This window comes from Coregonus lavaretus, assembly GCF_964263955.1.
Source record: "Coregonus lavaretus genome assembly, chromosome: 33".
Classification (NCBI taxonomy): Eukaryota; Metazoa; Chordata; class Actinopteri; order Salmoniformes; family Salmonidae; genus Coregonus; species Coregonus lavaretus.
Genome location: NC_140020.1, coordinates 3,341,542 through 3,358,434, shown reverse-complemented (window position 1 = coordinate 3,358,434; position 16,893 = coordinate 3,341,542). Strand labels below are relative to the sequence as shown.

General features: G+C 42.2%; 1 protein-coding gene across 1 annotated transcript in view; it reads right to left on the bottom strand.

The window, feature by feature from the left end:
* tnfaip2a (tumor necrosis factor, alpha-induced protein 2a) overlaps positions 1-10,945 on the bottom strand; it is a 31,004-nt gene extending 20,059 nt beyond the window's left edge. Inside the window, exons 1-6 of the mRNA XM_084150847.1 lie at positions 10,264-10,945; positions 9,452-9,566; positions 7,409-7,531; positions 6,925-7,019; positions 4,593-4,685; positions 4,054-4,180 (exon numbers count right to left, since the gene is read on the bottom strand). Coding sequence (XP_084006973.1) covers positions 4,054-4,180; positions 4,593-4,685; positions 6,925-7,019; positions 7,409-7,531; positions 9,452-9,566; positions 10,264-10,850 — 1,140 coding nt within the window. The 5' untranslated portion in view covers positions 10,851-10,945. The remainder of the gene's footprint in view (positions 1-4,053; positions 4,181-4,592; positions 4,686-6,924; positions 7,020-7,408; positions 7,532-9,451; positions 9,567-10,263) is intronic.
* Positions 10,946-16,893: the final 5,948 nt, after the last annotated feature.

Below are 16,893 nucleotides of genomic sequence, written 5' to 3'. Positions count from 1 at the left end.
GAGAAACATTGAGGACAGGGAAGAATGAACATCTACCATCTACTTTCCAGCATAACAACTATGATTTGTTCTCTTTGAATAAATATACTTTTCTCCCCCTGATTTGCTTTGGGGTCTGTGTTATTGAAGAATAGCATGAACTGCTAACAGTTGTACCGTCATAACAACTTCATATTAGTTAAAGTTAAAATCAATTCCCTCTCTATTCCACTAATTTGAAAAAAAATAAAATAATAATAACAATAATACTAAAATGAGAATTTAACAAATGTGTAAAAATCAAATCCACATTATCCACCCAGAATATACGTGAACTGTTTCATCACAACTGAAGAGCAAAGTAAAAACTTTATGGGAGAAAAACATGGACAATCTGTAACCCACAAAGATGGGGGCGGCAGGTAGCTTAGTGGGTAAGAGCGTTGTGCCAGTAACCGAAAGGTCGCTGGTTCTAATCCCCGAGCCGACTAGGTGAAAAATCTGTCGATGTGCCCTTAAGCACGGCACTTAACCCTGATTGCTCCTGTAAGTCGCTCTGGATAAGAGCGTCTGCTAAATGACTTAAATGTAAAATGTCCAGGCCATGTGATTTGAGTGGTCACTTGGATCACAACATTGTGACCCACAGTCATGCTTTGCCCTTCAAACATCGGAAACCATTTAGGAGGGGTTTCTCCTGAAGGCTTATATTTATTCTCCCTCCTTCCTACTGTTAGATTAGATAAGAAGAACAAAGGTTCACAGAAAAAAGAAATAAAGCAACATCTCCAATGCCTCTCCCCCATGTGACCTACTTGTTATGTGTATGTACGGACATGTACAGTGCATACAGAAAAGTATTCAGAACCCTTGACTTTTTCCACATTTTGTTACGTTACAGCCTTATTCCTGTATGTTACCACAAATAATTGTAGTAACATACAGGAACTTAAGTCCTTCTGTTCACCCGACCTAGAATACCTCACAATCAAATACCGACTGTATTATCTCCCAAGAGAATTGTATTCGGTTATAGTACATCCACCCTCAAGCCGATACCACGACGGCCCTCAAAGAACTTCACAGGACTTTATGCAAACTGGAAACCACATATCCTGAGGCTGCATTTATTGTAGCCGGGTATTTTAACAAAGCAAATTTGAGGACTAGGCTGCCGAAGTTCTATCAACATATCGACTGTTGTACTCGCGCTGCCAAAATCCTCGCCCATTGCTATTCGAACTTCCGGGATGGTTATAAGGCCCTCCTCCGGCCTCCTTTCGGCAAATCTGACCATGACTCCATTTTGCTCCTCCCTTCCTATAGGCTGAAACTCAAACAGGAATTACCCGCGCTAAGGACGATTCAACGCTGGTCTGACCATTCGGAATCCACACTTCAAGATTGTTTTGATCACGCAGACTGGGATATGTTCCGGGTAGCTTGCGAAAATAATTTAGATGAATACACTGAAACGGTGACTGAGTTTATCAGGAAGTGTATAGGTGATGTTGTGCCAACTGTGACTATTAAAACCTACCCTAACCAGAAACTGTGGATAGATGGCAGCATTTGCGCAAAACTGAAAGCGCGAACCACCGCATTTAACCATGGCAAGGTGACTGGGAATATGGCAGAATACAAACAGTGTAGCTACTCACTCCGCAAGGCAATTCAACTGGAAAAACATCAGTATAGAGACAAAGTGGAGTTGCAATTCAACGGCTCAGACACGAGACGTATGTGGCAGGGTCTACAGACAATCACGGACTACAAAAGGAAAACCAGCCACATCGCCGACACAGACGTCTCGCTTCCAGACAAGCTAAACACCTTCTTCGCCCGCTTTGAGGATAACACAGTGCCACCGACGAGGCCCACTACCAAGGACTGTGGCCTTTCCTTCTCTGTGGCCGACGTGAGTAAGACATTTAAGCATGTTAACCCCCGCTTGGCTGCCGGCCCAGACGGCATCCCTAGCCGTGTCCTCAGGACATGCTCAGACCAGCTGGCTGGTGTGTTTACGGACATATTCAATCTCTCCCTTTCCCAGTCTGCTGTTCCCACATGCTTCAAGATGGCCACCATTGTTCCTGTACACAAGAAAGCAAAGGTAACTGAACTAAATGACTATCGCCCTGTAGCACTCACCTCTATCATCATGAATTGCTTTGAGAGTCAAGAATCATATCACCTCTACCTTACCTGTCACCCTAGACCCACTTCAATTTGCTTACCGCCCCAATAGATCCACAGACAATGCAATCGCCATCACACTGCACACTGCCCTATCCCATCTGGACAAGAGGAATACCTATGTAAGAATGCTGTCATTGACTATAGCTCAGCATTCAACACCATAGTACCCTCCAAGCTCATCATTAAGCTTGAGGCCCTGGGTCTGAACCCCGCCCTGTGCAACTGGGTCCTGGACTTCCTGACGGGCCGCCCCCAGGTGATGAAGGTAGGAAACAACATTTCCACTTCGCTGGTCCTCAACACTGGGGCTCCACAAGGGTGCGTGCTCAGCCCCTCCTGTGATCCCTGTTCACCCATGACTGCGTGGCCAACCACGCCTCCAACTCAATCATCAAGTTTGCAGATGACACAACAGTAGTAGGCTTGATTACCAACAATGATGAGACTGCCTACAGGGAGGAGGTGAGGGCACTGGGAGTGTGGTGCCAGGATAATAACCTCTCACTCAACGTCAACAAAACAAAGGAGATGATCGTGGACTTCAGGAAACAGCAGAGGGTGCACCCCCCTATCCATATCGACGGGACCGCAGTGGAGAAGGTGGAAAGCTTCAAGTTCCTTGGCGTACACATCACTGACAAACAGAAATAGTCCACCCATGCAGACAGTGTGGTGAAGAAGGCGCAACAGAGCCTCTTCAACCTCAGGAGGCTGGAGAAATTTGGCTTGGCACCTAAAACCCTCACAAACTTTTACAGATGCACAATTGAGAGCATCCTGCCGGGCTGTATTACCGCCTGGTACGGCAACTACACTGCCCGCAACCGCAGAGCTCTACAGAGGGTGGTGCGGTCTGCCAAATGCATTACTGGGGGGAAACTACCCGCCCTACAAGATACCTACATCACCCGATGTCACAGGAAGGCCAAAAAGATCATCAAGGACATCAACCACCCGAGCCACTGCCTGTTCACCCCGCTATCATCCAGAAGGCGAGGTCAGTACAGGTGGATCAAAGCTGGGACCGAGAGAATGAAAAACAGCTTCTATCTCAAGGCCATCACACTGTTAAATAGCCATCACTAGCACATTAGAGGCTGCTGCTGCCTATTGAAATCACTGGCCACTTTAAGAGATGGAACACTAGTCACTTTAATAATGTTTACATATCTTGCACTACTCATCTCATATGTATATACTGTATCTTAGTCCATGCCGCGCTGTCATTGCTTGTCCATATATGTATATATTCTTAAATTTCATTCCTTACTAGATTTGTGTGTATAGGGTATATGTTGTGAAATTGTTAGATATTACTTGTTAGATATTACGGCACTGTCGGAGCTAGAAGCACAAGCATTTCGTTACACCCGCAATAACATCTGCTAAACACGTGTGTGTGACAAATAAAATTTGATTTGATTTGTTTTGAAGTACTGACATTCCCACGGAAGAATGTTGTTGTCAAGACGACTGTATAATAGCAGTTGTATTAACAGTTGACATTAGAGCATATGACAACAGGATGAACAGTGATTTCTAACACCGGACAAATAACGTCTCATGCCGTGACTCATAACTATTGAAAATGACTTATGACAGCTTATGACAAATGTTATATGGCTGTTATAATGGCTTATGAATGCATGCATAAGGACACCTACAGTAAAGTGTTACCCAGATTTTAACTATGGTTCTATCCAGAGGCCTGTTTAACTCGTTGGTAAGTTCAAATCATCTAACTTGAGAAAGGCTGTCTGGGATTTTGAACTAGATGACAAAAGTCAACCAAATTAACGATGCAGAGGTAACATTGTATACTGGAGTATTGCTATACTATTATGCTTGGTGTCTCTGCTGCCACATGTAGCCTACCCTGAGCTCCTCGTGTATGGGACTGGTGAAGTATCCGTAGCCACAGTCTCTCAGGTCTGCCATTGTGGACATACAGCTTGTCTGGATCTCTTCTGAGATCGACACCTCTCTTCTCACTATGAAGTCTCTGTAGAGGAGGAGCCAATATAATTATATCAATGTGGGATTTATGAACTCAAATAAGAGGTTGGGAGGCATGGAGGGATAGAATGACAATGGCAGTTCAAAGCTACTTTCCTAGAGTGTCTAAAAGTAGGTAGATAGGTAGAACAAACGATAGAACTTCAGATTAAGAGACAATACTGCATGCATGTAGATCAAGACTGTTTCATGAGAAGGGGGGGTTGGGGATTAGTAGAAACAAAAAGCATGTATGAAATGCTTATTTAGTGCTTATGAATGTTTTATATAAGGGTTATACGTGTGTTATGAAGCTTGTGTGTAGCTAGCTACCCTTCAAATTCCAAACAAATTACCACACAAAATGCAATTTTATGAAACAAATGACTTGGTGAAATGAGCAACAGTCATTAGCCTACCTGAATTGTTCGATGCTAACCAGGTTAGCTTTCACGACTGCCTGAGTGTTCTCCCGTCTCCTCTTCACAAATTCTTCAAGAGATTTCTTATAGCTGCAAATATACATTGTACAAAATGTCAACATGCATCTCCAGGTTCTTCTTTATCATGTCAGTAAAAGGTTGAATAATAACACTGCAGTGCATATTACTCATTTGTAGCATACATATCCATTATAAACTAAACAGGGTCAAAGACAGTCTGCAACAAGACAGTTGAACACCAAGGTTGAATTACCAACATTTCCCAGGAAAAAGGTCATATAGAATTCTGCAATTTGTCTGTGGATGTGAAACCAGAACATAGTAAGCTCATCCAATGGCTTTGAGCATGATGCTGGATATCAAAGTGCATGTTCTTCAGTAAAATATTATTTTGCACAATGTGGACAGCCCTATGCCAAACCATTCAAACTTAATGCAAAAAGTTATTTGGTTATCAATAGAAACTTGGTGATTAAGTTCATTAGAACAATGGAAAAATAAACGTCCAACTACGACAGGTTGTGTTCATTAGGGCACACAACCCAAATGTTTTGCAATAGAAAAGGAAAATCTGTGTTACTTATTGGACAAGTCCAGGTAGTCTCTCTCTGTTTCCGTCAGTTTTCTTCCATTTGGTGCCTAATGAACACGACCCAGTGGCCAGAGCTACCGTGGCTTACAAAAGTATTCACCCCCCTTGGCATTTTTCCTGTTTTTTTGCCTTAGAGCCTGGATTTAAAATGGATTTTTGTGTGGGTATGTATCATTTGATTTACAGAACATCCCAACCACTTTGAAGATGCAAAATATTTTTTGAGGTGAAACAAACAATAAATAAGACAAAAAAACAGAAAACTTGAGCGTGAATAACTATTCAATACTTTGTAGAGCCACCTTTTGCAGCAATTACAGCTGCAAGTTTCTTGGGGTATGTCTCTATAAGCTTGGCACATCTAGCCACTGGGATTTTTGCCCATTCTTCAAGGCAAAACTGCTCCAGCTCCTTCAAGTTGGATGGGTTCCGCTGGTGTACAGCAATCTTGAAGTCATACCACAGATTCTCAATTGGATTGAGGTCTGGACTTTGACTAGCCCATTCCAAGACATTTAAATGTTTCCTCTTAAACCACTCAAGTGTTGCTTTAGCAGTATGCTGAGGGTCATTGTCATGCTGGAAGGTGAACCTCCGTCCCAGTCTCAAATCTCTGGAAGACTGAAACAGGTTTCCCTCAAGAATTTCCCTGTATTTAGCGCCATCCATCATTCCTTCAATTCTGACCAGTTTCCCAGTCCCTGCCGATGAAAAACATCCCCACAGCATGATGCTGCCACCACCATGCTTCACTGTGGGTTGGTGTTTTCGGGTGATGAGAGGTGTTGGGTTTGCGCCAGACAGTGTTTTCCTTGATGGCCAAAAAGCTAAATTTTGGTCTCATCTGACCAGAGTACCTTCTTCCATATGTTTGGGGAGTCTCCCACATGCCTTTTGGCGAACACCAAACGTGTTTGCTTATTTTTTCCTTTAAGCAATGGCTTTTTTCTGGCCACTCTTCCATAAAGCCCAGCTCTGTGGAGTGTACGGCTTAAAGTGGTCCTATGGACAGATACTCCAATCTCCGCTGTGGAGCTTTGCAGCTCCTTCAGGGTTATCTTTGGTCTCTTTGTTGCTTCTCTGATTAATGGCCTCCTTGCCTGGTCCGTGAGTTTTGGTGGGCGGCCCTCTCTTGGCAGGTTTGTTGTGGTGCCATATTCTTTCAATTTTTTAATAATGGATTCAATGGTACTCCGTGGGATGTTAAACGTTTCTGATATTTTTTTATAAACCAACCCTGATCTGTACTTCTCCACAACTTTGTCCCTGACCTGTTTGGAGAGCTCCTTGGTCTTCATGGTGCCCCTTGCTTAGTGGTGTTGCAGACTCTGGGGCCTTTCAGAACAGATGTATATATACGGAGATCATGTGACAGATCATGTGACACTTAGATTGCACACAGGTGGACTTTATTTAACTAATTATGTGACTTCTGAAGGTAATTGGTTGCCCCAGATCTTATTTAGGGGCTTCATAGCAAAGGGGGTTAATACATATGCACGCACAACTTTTCCTTATTTATTTTTTTAGAATTTTTGGAAACAAGTTATTCTTTTCATTTTACTTCACCAATTTTGGACTATTTTGTGTATGTCCATTACATGAAATCCAAATAAAAATCCATTTAAATTACAGGTTGTAATGCAAGAAAATAGGAAAAACGCCAAGGGGGATGAATAATTTAGCAAGGCACTGTATAAGGAATGGGTACACTACCTTATCAAGAAGCTGTCCAGCTGACACAGGATTCTCTGGGCTTTAGCCTCACTGCCCAGAATAGTCCTGGCCTCTCTCATGGACCCATCAACAGCCTATTAAACAGAACAACATACAGTATTAGCAGATCAAACCTGACCCTCTACAGTCAAAACTGCTTAGAGCAGGGATGGGGTCAATTCCATGTCAACTCAATTCAGTCTAGAAATGTCTGAAATGTACATGGATTTATTAAATATTTCTGACTTATGGTGCTCATTGTTTTGAGGTCTGAAAATATCAGACAAACTTTGGTTTTTGGAGGGTAATGTCCCTTTAAATGGAATTATGTCAAGGTTGACATGTTAATATGAAAGCTTGTAGAAACCAACTTCATATCTGTAGTTTGAAAACAAAGAAGAACATGTTCAGGTCAAAGACAGAGTAGGGCTGAAAACAGAAAAGTACTAGAAGAAGTAGTAGTAGTAATCCAATAGCTATCAACCTGTATGACGTCTATGGCCAGAGGAGAGAAGCAGTACCCGTCAATGAGTTCTGGACTCTTTCCACTGAGCCAACCCTCCTCCTCCTTACTGAGAGCATTGGAGAGCCAGGTCCTGACTTTACTCTGAAAACAACATAGCACAGGTCATCACAAGTCTGTAAGCTTAACACTATGGTTCTGAAAGACATTGTATACAACATTATAAAATAATACATTATTTCAAATTCTAAAGCATCCTGAAAGTAGCCTGGTCGCAGATACAGTTGAAGTCGGAAGTTTACATACACCTTAGCCAAATACATTTAAACTCAGTTTTTCACAATTCCTGACATTTAATCCTAGTAAAAATTCCCTCTCTTAGGTCAGTTAGGATCACCACTTTATTTTAAGAATGTGAAATGTCAGAATAATAGTAGAGAGAATGATTTATTTCAGCTTTTATTTCTTTCATCACATTCCCAGTGGGTCAGAAGTTTACATACACTCAATTAGTTTTTGGTAGCATTGCCTTTAAATTGTTTAACTTGGGTCAAATGTTTCGGGTAGCCTTCCACAAGCTTCCCACAATAAGTTGGGTGAATTTTGGCCAATTCCTCCTGACAGAGCTGGTGTAACTGAGTCAGGTTTGTAGGCCTCCTTGCTCGCACACGCTTTTTCAGTTCTGCCCACAAATGTTCTATACGATTGAGGTCAGGGCTTTGTGATGGCCACTCCAATACCTTGACTTTGTTGTCCTTAAGCCATTTTGCCACAACTTTGGAAGTATGCTTGGGGTCATTGTCCATTTAGAAGAGCCATTTGCGACCAAGCTTTAACTTCCTGACTGATGTCTTGAGATGCTGCTTCAATATATCCACATAATTTCCCTACCTCATTATGCCATCTATTTTGTGAAGTGCACCAGTCCCTCCTGCAGCAAAGCACCCCCACAGCATGATGCTGCCACCCCCGTGCTTCATGGTTGGGATGGTGTTCTTCGGCTTGCAAGTGTCCCTCTTTTCCCTCCAAACATAACGAGGGTCATTATGGCCAAACAGTTCTATTTTTGTTTCATCAGACCAGAGGATATTTCTCCAAAAAGTACGATCTTTGTCCCCATGTGCAGTTGCAAACTGGCTTTTTTATGGCGGTTTTGGAGCAGTGGCTTCTTCTTTGCTGAGCGGCCTTTCAGGTTATGTCGATATAGGACTCGTTTTACTGTGGATATAGATACTTTTGTACCGGTTTCCTCCAGCATATTCACAAGGTCCTTTGCTGTTGTTCTGGGATTGATTTGCACTTTTCGCACCAAAGTACGTTCATCTCTAGGAGACAGAACGCGTCTCCTTCCTGAGCGGTATGACGGCTGCGTGGTCCCATGGTGTTTATACTTGCGTACTATTGTTTGTACAGATGAACGTGGTACCTTCAGGCGTTTGGAAATTGCTCCCAAGGATGAACTACACATTTTTTTCTGAGGTCTTGGCTGATTCCTTTTGATTTTCCCATGATGTCAAGCAAAGAGGCACTGAGTTTGAAGGTAGGCCTTGAAATACATCCACAGGTACACCTCCAATTGACTCAAATGATGTCAATTAGCCTATCAGAAGCTTCTAAAGCCATGACATCATTTTCTGGAATTTTCCAAGCTGTTTAAAGGCACAGTCAACTTAGTGTATGTAAACTTCTGACCCACTGGAATTGTGATACAGTGAATTATAAGTGAAATAATCTGTCTGTAAACAATTGTTGGAAAAATTACTTGTGTCATGCACAAAGTAGATGTCCTAACCGACTTGCCAAAACTATAGTTTGTTAACAAGAAATTTGTGGAGTGGTTGAAAAACGAGTTTTAATGACTCCAACCTAAGTGTACGTAAACTTCTGACTTCAACTGTATGTTTGTACTATCTTGCCAAACCCTATGGTCATTATCACACAATAGCAGTTGACAAGACAGCACAAACAGATCTGGGACCAGGCTACTCTGAAAGGATTGTCTAGAAGTATACAAATGGATTTAGCCTGTTCATTAGATTTAGCTGTTTGGGGCATCCTCATTACCTCTTTTTGTAGTAGATACTGCTCCTCCACTGTTGTGAGATCCATCTCAGATAAAAGAGTTCCCAAAGACTCAATGTTGATGTGCCCCTCAAGGTCTTTGTGTTTTAAGATGTCACTGAAACATATATAAAAATGGTATTACATGTTGTAAATGACATCATGTAATTGATTGAAACCATACAAGACATCTCAGAAACACTCAAAGACTGTACAGTGGAGGATAATGTAGACAAACTTAAGCTATCAGCGATGCCAAATATGCAGCGTTTACGTTAGCAGAAGATTTTAAAAGCGAAACTAGCCTTTTAGCATCTGCCACAAACAGTAGTGGCTTCCCACTGGGCACAGACGTCAGTTCAACGTCTAGTTTTAATTTACATTTGGTTGAGTGGTCAACTACCGTCAATTCAACGTGAAATCAACCAAAAAAATGTCACCCTGTCATTGGATTTATGTTAAAAGTTGGGTGAAAACGAAATTCCATTAAGTTGAAGACTTTTTTGCAAATCAAAATAGTTTTCCACGTTGATTCAACTAGTTTTTGCCCAGTGGGATGGTTCCAGCCACTACAAACTTCAGCTAACTTTAGCCACTGCTAGCTAACAATTAATGGAAGTGATAGGGGAAATTGTGCAATTTTCTAAATGTAATGGCCAAATCAACTCAAATCAACTCCATATGCGGTTTGACATTACTTAAACGTGATTTGGTCATTTAAAAAATAAAATTTCACAATTGCCCCTATCACTTACATTGATAGTTAACAAGCCCTTCAAGAATCCGGGGCAACTTCCCTCCCATTTCCCACTTACTTTGGATAGTAATCGTTAACCCAGCAGAGGAGGTAATTACAGTCATCCACATCGAGCCCAGAGCGGGCCAGTTCAGTTAACCTTGCTGAGAACATCTGATGGTAAAGTCTCATGTACAAGTTGCACACGTCAAAGTCTGGGGGGTAGCAGTCCCTCACGTCCCTGGCCACCCTGAGAACGTCGTCCTTCAGACACTTGCCCATCCTACAGATCTCCCTTTTCATGGACGTTGACAGGTTGTCCGCACTGCTAACGCTGACATTGTCCTCCTCCACTGCCGCGTTCCTCATCCGGGATTCCACAATATTTTTAAGCAGGTTGTCGTGGTTGCGCCGGCACTGGTGTGGCCGCCACACGGGGGCCTTGCTCCTGCCTTTGGGCCGCCCTTCCCATTGCTGGTCCTTCTCTTCCTGCAGAGTTATGGTTTCCACCGCGCTCCGAAGTATCTCTATGTGTTGTCCTGAGGGTGTGGAACTGAAGGTGGCGTGAACTGCCATCCATAAGTGGAGCAGCAGGGTTTCATAGTCTTTTTGGAGAGTGTCTTCCTTGTCCTCGTTGCAAACCCAGCCCAACCCCTCCGCCGTCATGGTTTCTTGGCCAAAAAGCTGGTCCTCTCGCAAGAGCAACTGCTGGCAAGCCTCCACCAAGCGATTTTCCTTCAGGTTCTCCAGAAAGTCCAAAACCACCTCTGAAAGAAAACAAGTAGAATGTTTATGACAATCACATACCTGTTACAGGAGGGGGTCGCAGTTCCGGAGTGACCCACTAGGTGTCCTCCTCCGACAACCTTAGGCACCTCCTCACTCACAGTCTGGACTAATCATGATCCTATTTGTGTCACCTGTGTCTACCTGTTCACCTGTGTATTTATTCCCTCACTTCCCTATGTTCCCTTGCTCAGTTTTCTCTGCTAGTTTCTTGATGCCAAGCAGTACGAATCAGTGTCTGATCACAAGACGGAAGTACAGGTACTTGAGAAGTGTTCTCCCTGTTTCATTGTTGTTTTCTGTCATAGTTAGTATTTTTCGTATTTTTGCTGTCAGCCTGTTTTTGGAGACCAATTTGCTCCTGCTTTATTTTTCGTGATAAGTCCGTTATTTTGTATCCTGGTTTTGGGACCACCAGTAAAGATAATTGTTTCACCATCTCTGCCTACTGCCCACTGTCTATCCTGCACCGCACCTGGGTCACACCTCACACCAACCCTTACACATACCATCAAGTACAATGATTGAGGTTTGGGGGTTACACTTAGAATAGTTATTGTAGTGCAGTCTGTACGTGACACAACAAATGTATTGTGCCAATAATTTCTCACATTAAAATAAAATATAATAACACACTGATTTATTTCGTTTAGAGTTCCTCTTTAAGGATGATACATCTGACAAATCAATATATTGAGGTAGTAGGCTAGTACTTCATACAGGCTACTTCATAGTGCATGCACTTATTGCACTATCCAAACTAACCTTAAAGTAGGCTATAGCCTATATATATTATGCACACATTCTAACATCAGAGAGAATGCTGAATACAACTTCTGACCAATTAATACTGTAGCTACATATACCTGTTGGAGGAGGATTGCTCTCTACTATGCAGGTGGTGCTGGGTTTGGGGATCCGTGGACGTCGCTTAAAGCCTGGTATTTTGGGTATTTTCAGTTTATGCCTAAACCTCCCATGTACAGTTTTGGGACTGCCCTGCATTGCAGGCGATAGATTAGCCATCGCTGCCACCGGGTCGGGTCCAACCGTATCCACTTCCTCTGTAAAAAAAAAAAATACATATTTTGTACAGTCATCAATATTTTCTCTTCATAAAACCTATCATGACATTGCAACAATTTTTTTCTATCGCCTAGGCAATTAGAAAATCACATCGTACCATTCATTGCGACACAGGTAAAAGTAGGCAAACAAACTCAATACGAAGTTATAGGCTACAATAGTGGGTTCAGGTTAAAACATACATAGGCAACACTGAACAAACGGTTTCTATTAAAACTATTTAACCGCAGGCGAATGTTGCATAAAATAACCCTTTGACATCCATAGCCGTTCTCTCTCTTATAGCAGACGTAGAGTTAAGCCTGCTTAGCCAAAACAAAACCACAAAGGCAGACACATATTTGTTGTTATTTAATATTTAATAACGTGCTCAAAAGGTGCAAAAAGCCAAATTAAAATGTGCCTACCTTTCATGCTCTCAGAACATTCGGTACCTATTCGTAGCCTGATAATGATCGATAGACCCGTAGGCTTGGCTATGGTATCAAAAATGGCTGTACAGAGGGCGGAGACGATGGCTTAGATAGCCTACATTTGACAGGCGACCGATATCCATCAATATATAATTTGCCATACTCTACAGAATTTAATGTAGCATTAGGAGAAAAAAACAACATTTCAATTTCATTCTTATGAGACACTTGAGACACAAATCATTATGAAAATAAAAACATTGATTTTACTACTACATAGTAACGCCCTGTCCCTTCCACATACATACAGTGGGGGAAAAAAGTATTTAGTCAGCCACCAATTGTGCAAGTTCTCCCACTCCCACCCAAATTATTTTCATCATAGGTACACGTCAACTATGACAGACAAAATGAGAAAAAAAAATCCAGAAAATCACATTGTAGGATTTTTAATGAATTTATTTGCAAATTATGGTGGAAAATAAGTATTTGGTCAATAACAAAAGTTTCTCAATACTTTGTTATATACCCTTTGTTGGTAATGACACAGGTCAAACGTTTTCTGTAAGTCTTCACAAGGTTTTCACACACTGTTGCTGGTATTTTGGCCCATTCCTCCATGCAGATCTCCTCTAGAGCAGTGATGTTTTGGGGCTGTCACTGGGCAACACGGACTTTCAACTCCCTCCAAAGATTTTCTATGGGGAGACTGGCTTGGCCACTCCAGGACCTTGAAATGCTTCTTACGAAGCTACTCCTTCGTTGCCCGGGCGGTGTGTTTGGGATCATTGTCATGCTGAAAGACCCAGCCACGTTTCATCTTCAATGCCCTTGCTGATGGAAGGAGGTTTTCACTCAAAATCTCACGATACATGGCCCCATTCATTCTTTCCTTTACACGGATCAGTCGTCCTGGTCCCTTTGCAGAAAAACAGCCCCAAAGCATGATGTTTCCACCCCCATGCTTCACAGTAGGTATGGTGTTCTTTGGATGCAACTCAGCATTCTTTGTCCTCCAAACACGACGAGTTGAGTTTTTACCAAAAAGTTATATTTTGGTTTCATCTGACCATATGACATTCTCCCAATCCTCTTCTGGATAATCCAAATGCACTCTAGCAAACTTCTGACAGGCCTGGACATCTGGCACTGCAGGATTTGAGTCCCTGGCGGCGTAGTGTGTTACTGATGGTAGGCTTTGTTACTTTGGTCCCAGCTCTCTGCAGGTCATTCACTAGGTCCCCCCGTGTGGTTCTGGGATTTTTGCTCACCGTTCTTGTGATCATTTTGACCCCACGGGGTGAGATCTTGCGTGGAGCTCCAGATCGAGGGAGATTATCAGTGGTCTTGTATGTCTTCCATTTCCTAATAATTGCTCCCACAGTTGATTTCTTCAAACCAAGCTGCTTACCTATTGCAGATTCAGTCTTCCCAGCCTGGTGCAGGTCTACAATTTTGTTTCTGGTGTCCTTTGACAGCTCTTTGGTCTTGGCCATAGTGGAGTTTGGAGTGTGACTGTTTGAGGTTGTGGACAGGTGTCTTTTATACTGATAACAAGTTCAAACAGGTGCCATTAATACAGGTAACGAGTGGAGGACAGAGGAGCCTCTTAAAGAAGAAGTTACAGGTCTGTGAGAGCCAGAAATCTTGCTTGTTTGTAGGTGACCAAATACTTATTTTCCACCATAATTTGCAAATAAATTCATTAAAAATCCTACAATTGTCAGTAGCTGAGTGTAGATGCGGTGTGGAAATCAAGCGCAGGAAACACGGGCGTTCGTGAACAGACTTTAGTCAACGAAAGCAGCACCAAACAGGCGAACAGCCAACCCAACCGGGAGGCAAAATACAAATTACGCACAAATAAACACAGTGCGTAAAAATGACAATAGCGCACACAGTGCGGACTCTCGAAAACAACAAAACACGAGAGTAATAACGAGAGCAACAGCTTGACAAAAACCAATCACACATAACACCTGACCCAACACACGATAACTAAATAGGAAACAAAATCAAACACTAACAAGGGACAGGTGTACAAACAGACAAAACCCAACAAACATGAAACATCGAACGGTGGCAGCTAGTACTCCGGGGACGACGACCGCCGAAGCCTGCCCGAACAAGGAGGAGGAGCAGCCTCGGCCGAAACCGTGACAACAATGTGATTTTCTGGATAAAAAAATCTCAATTTGTCTGTCATAGTTGACGTGTACCTATGATGAAAATTACAGGCCTCTCTCATCTTTTTAAGTGGGAGAACTTGCACAATTGGTGGCTGACTAAATACTTTTTTTCCCCCACTGTAAATTGCCTAAATATTTGCATCAGATATTAACAAGACCACGTTTCATATTCCCCTCTTCCTTTTTCAGATGATGTGCTTCCAATGTGATGAAAGACAACCTCTTACAAAATGTGAAATGATCACATGCTGTATGTTACAATACTAAACATGAAATCCTATCATTTAGAATGTGCTGAATGTCATTTTTTATTTAACTAAGCAAGTCAGTTAAGAACAAATTCTTATTCACAATGACGGTCTACACCGGCCAAACCCGGACTACGCCCTATGGGACTCCCAATCATGGCCGGTTGTGATGCAGCCTGGAATCAAACCAGCGGGTCTGCCTTAGACCGCAGTGCCACTCGGGGGAGCATCAACAAAAGGCTATTCTTATCTATTAATACATTACAACCTTTGCATATTGTAGGCTATTTATATGTGTTATGCTAGATGCATTTATCTTACCTATAGTTTTCCGCGTTCTTCTGGGCAGTATATGGAGAGCAGACAACCTCATTGTGAATAGCTGAATGAACAAATGAAAAATGTATGCACTCACTAACTGTAAGTCGCTCTGGATAAGAGCGTCTGCTAAATTACGTAAATGTAAATGTAAATGAACAACACTTGTAGCAGTTCTTCAAGACTACATCCTACTCAAGACTGAAGAACTCCACTGTGTCAGCCGTTTATATTATATGCTTGCCCACTGATACAAGCTTCTCTCTTTATGCGCATGGTAGGGGGATACCATGGGTCTTTCTGGAGGAAGTAATTCCCCCTTCGGTTTCTATTTATCTTCATTGATTTCCCTGCTATCCACTCACTGCAATTGCCTCTTCTTTTCACAAAAGGAAAATACTGTATACCTTAAAGAGCCAATCTGGGATTCAAACAACCAGAAAGCGTTCACCCTGCCACATTTTGGTAAACAGCTGGGGCTGGAGAAATGTTACCATTCTCAAATTCATAGACAGAGCTCAACATGAGATCAAAATGATAGTTTTAACCATGTATTAAAGATATACAATGTTTGTTTACAATTTTGTTACTTACAAACATTGGAGTAAAACAAGCTTATATTTTGGGTTGTGAAGGAGTAAGACTAAGTTCAACTAAGCTTGTGAGGCATTTATAAGTCATATTATTCAACAATCAATGTCTATACAGTACCAGTCAAAAGTTTGGACACACCTACTCATTCCAGGGTTTTTCTTTATTTTTTACTATTTATTACTTTGTAGAATAATAGTGAAGATATCAAAACTATGAAACAACACATATTGAATCATGTGGTAACCAAAAAAGTGTTAAACAAATCAAAATATGTTCTATATTTGAGATTCTTCAAAGTAGCCACACTTCGCCTTGATGACAGCTTTGCACACTCTTGGCATTCTCTCAACCAGCTTCATGAGGAATGCTTTTCCAACAGTCTTGAAGGAGTTCCCACATATGCTGAGCACTTGTTGGCTGCTTTTCCTTCCATCTCAATTGGGTTCAGGTAATTGTGGAGGCCAGGTCATCTGATGCAGCACTCCATCACTCTCCTTTTTGGTCAAATAGCCCTTACACAGCCTGGAGGTGTGTTTTGGGTCATTGTCCTGTTGAAAAACAAATGATAGTCCCACTAAGCGCAAACCAGATGGGATGGCGTATCGCTGCAGAATGCTGTGGTAGCCATGCTGGTTAAGTGTGCCTTGAATTCTAAATAAATCACAGACAGTGTCACCAGCAAAGCACCCCCACATCATCAGGTAGAGGTCCATGACTAGTCTCTCAAAGCACTTCATGACGACAGAGGTGAGTGCTACAGGGCGATAGTCATTTAGTTCAGTTACCTTTGCTTTCTTGGGTATGGGAACAATGGTGGCCATCTTGAAGCATGTGGGGACAGCAGACTGGGATAGAGAGAGATTGAATATGTCCGTAAACACACCAACCAGTCAGCATATGTGTTATGCTAGATGCATTTATCTTACCTATAGTTTTCCAGCTTTGCACACTCTTGGCATTCTCTCAACCAGCTTCATGAGGAATGCTTTTCCAACAGTCTTGAAGGAGGTCCCACTAAGCGCAAAGCAGATGCGATGGCATATCACTGCAGAATGCTGTGGTAGCCATGCTGGTT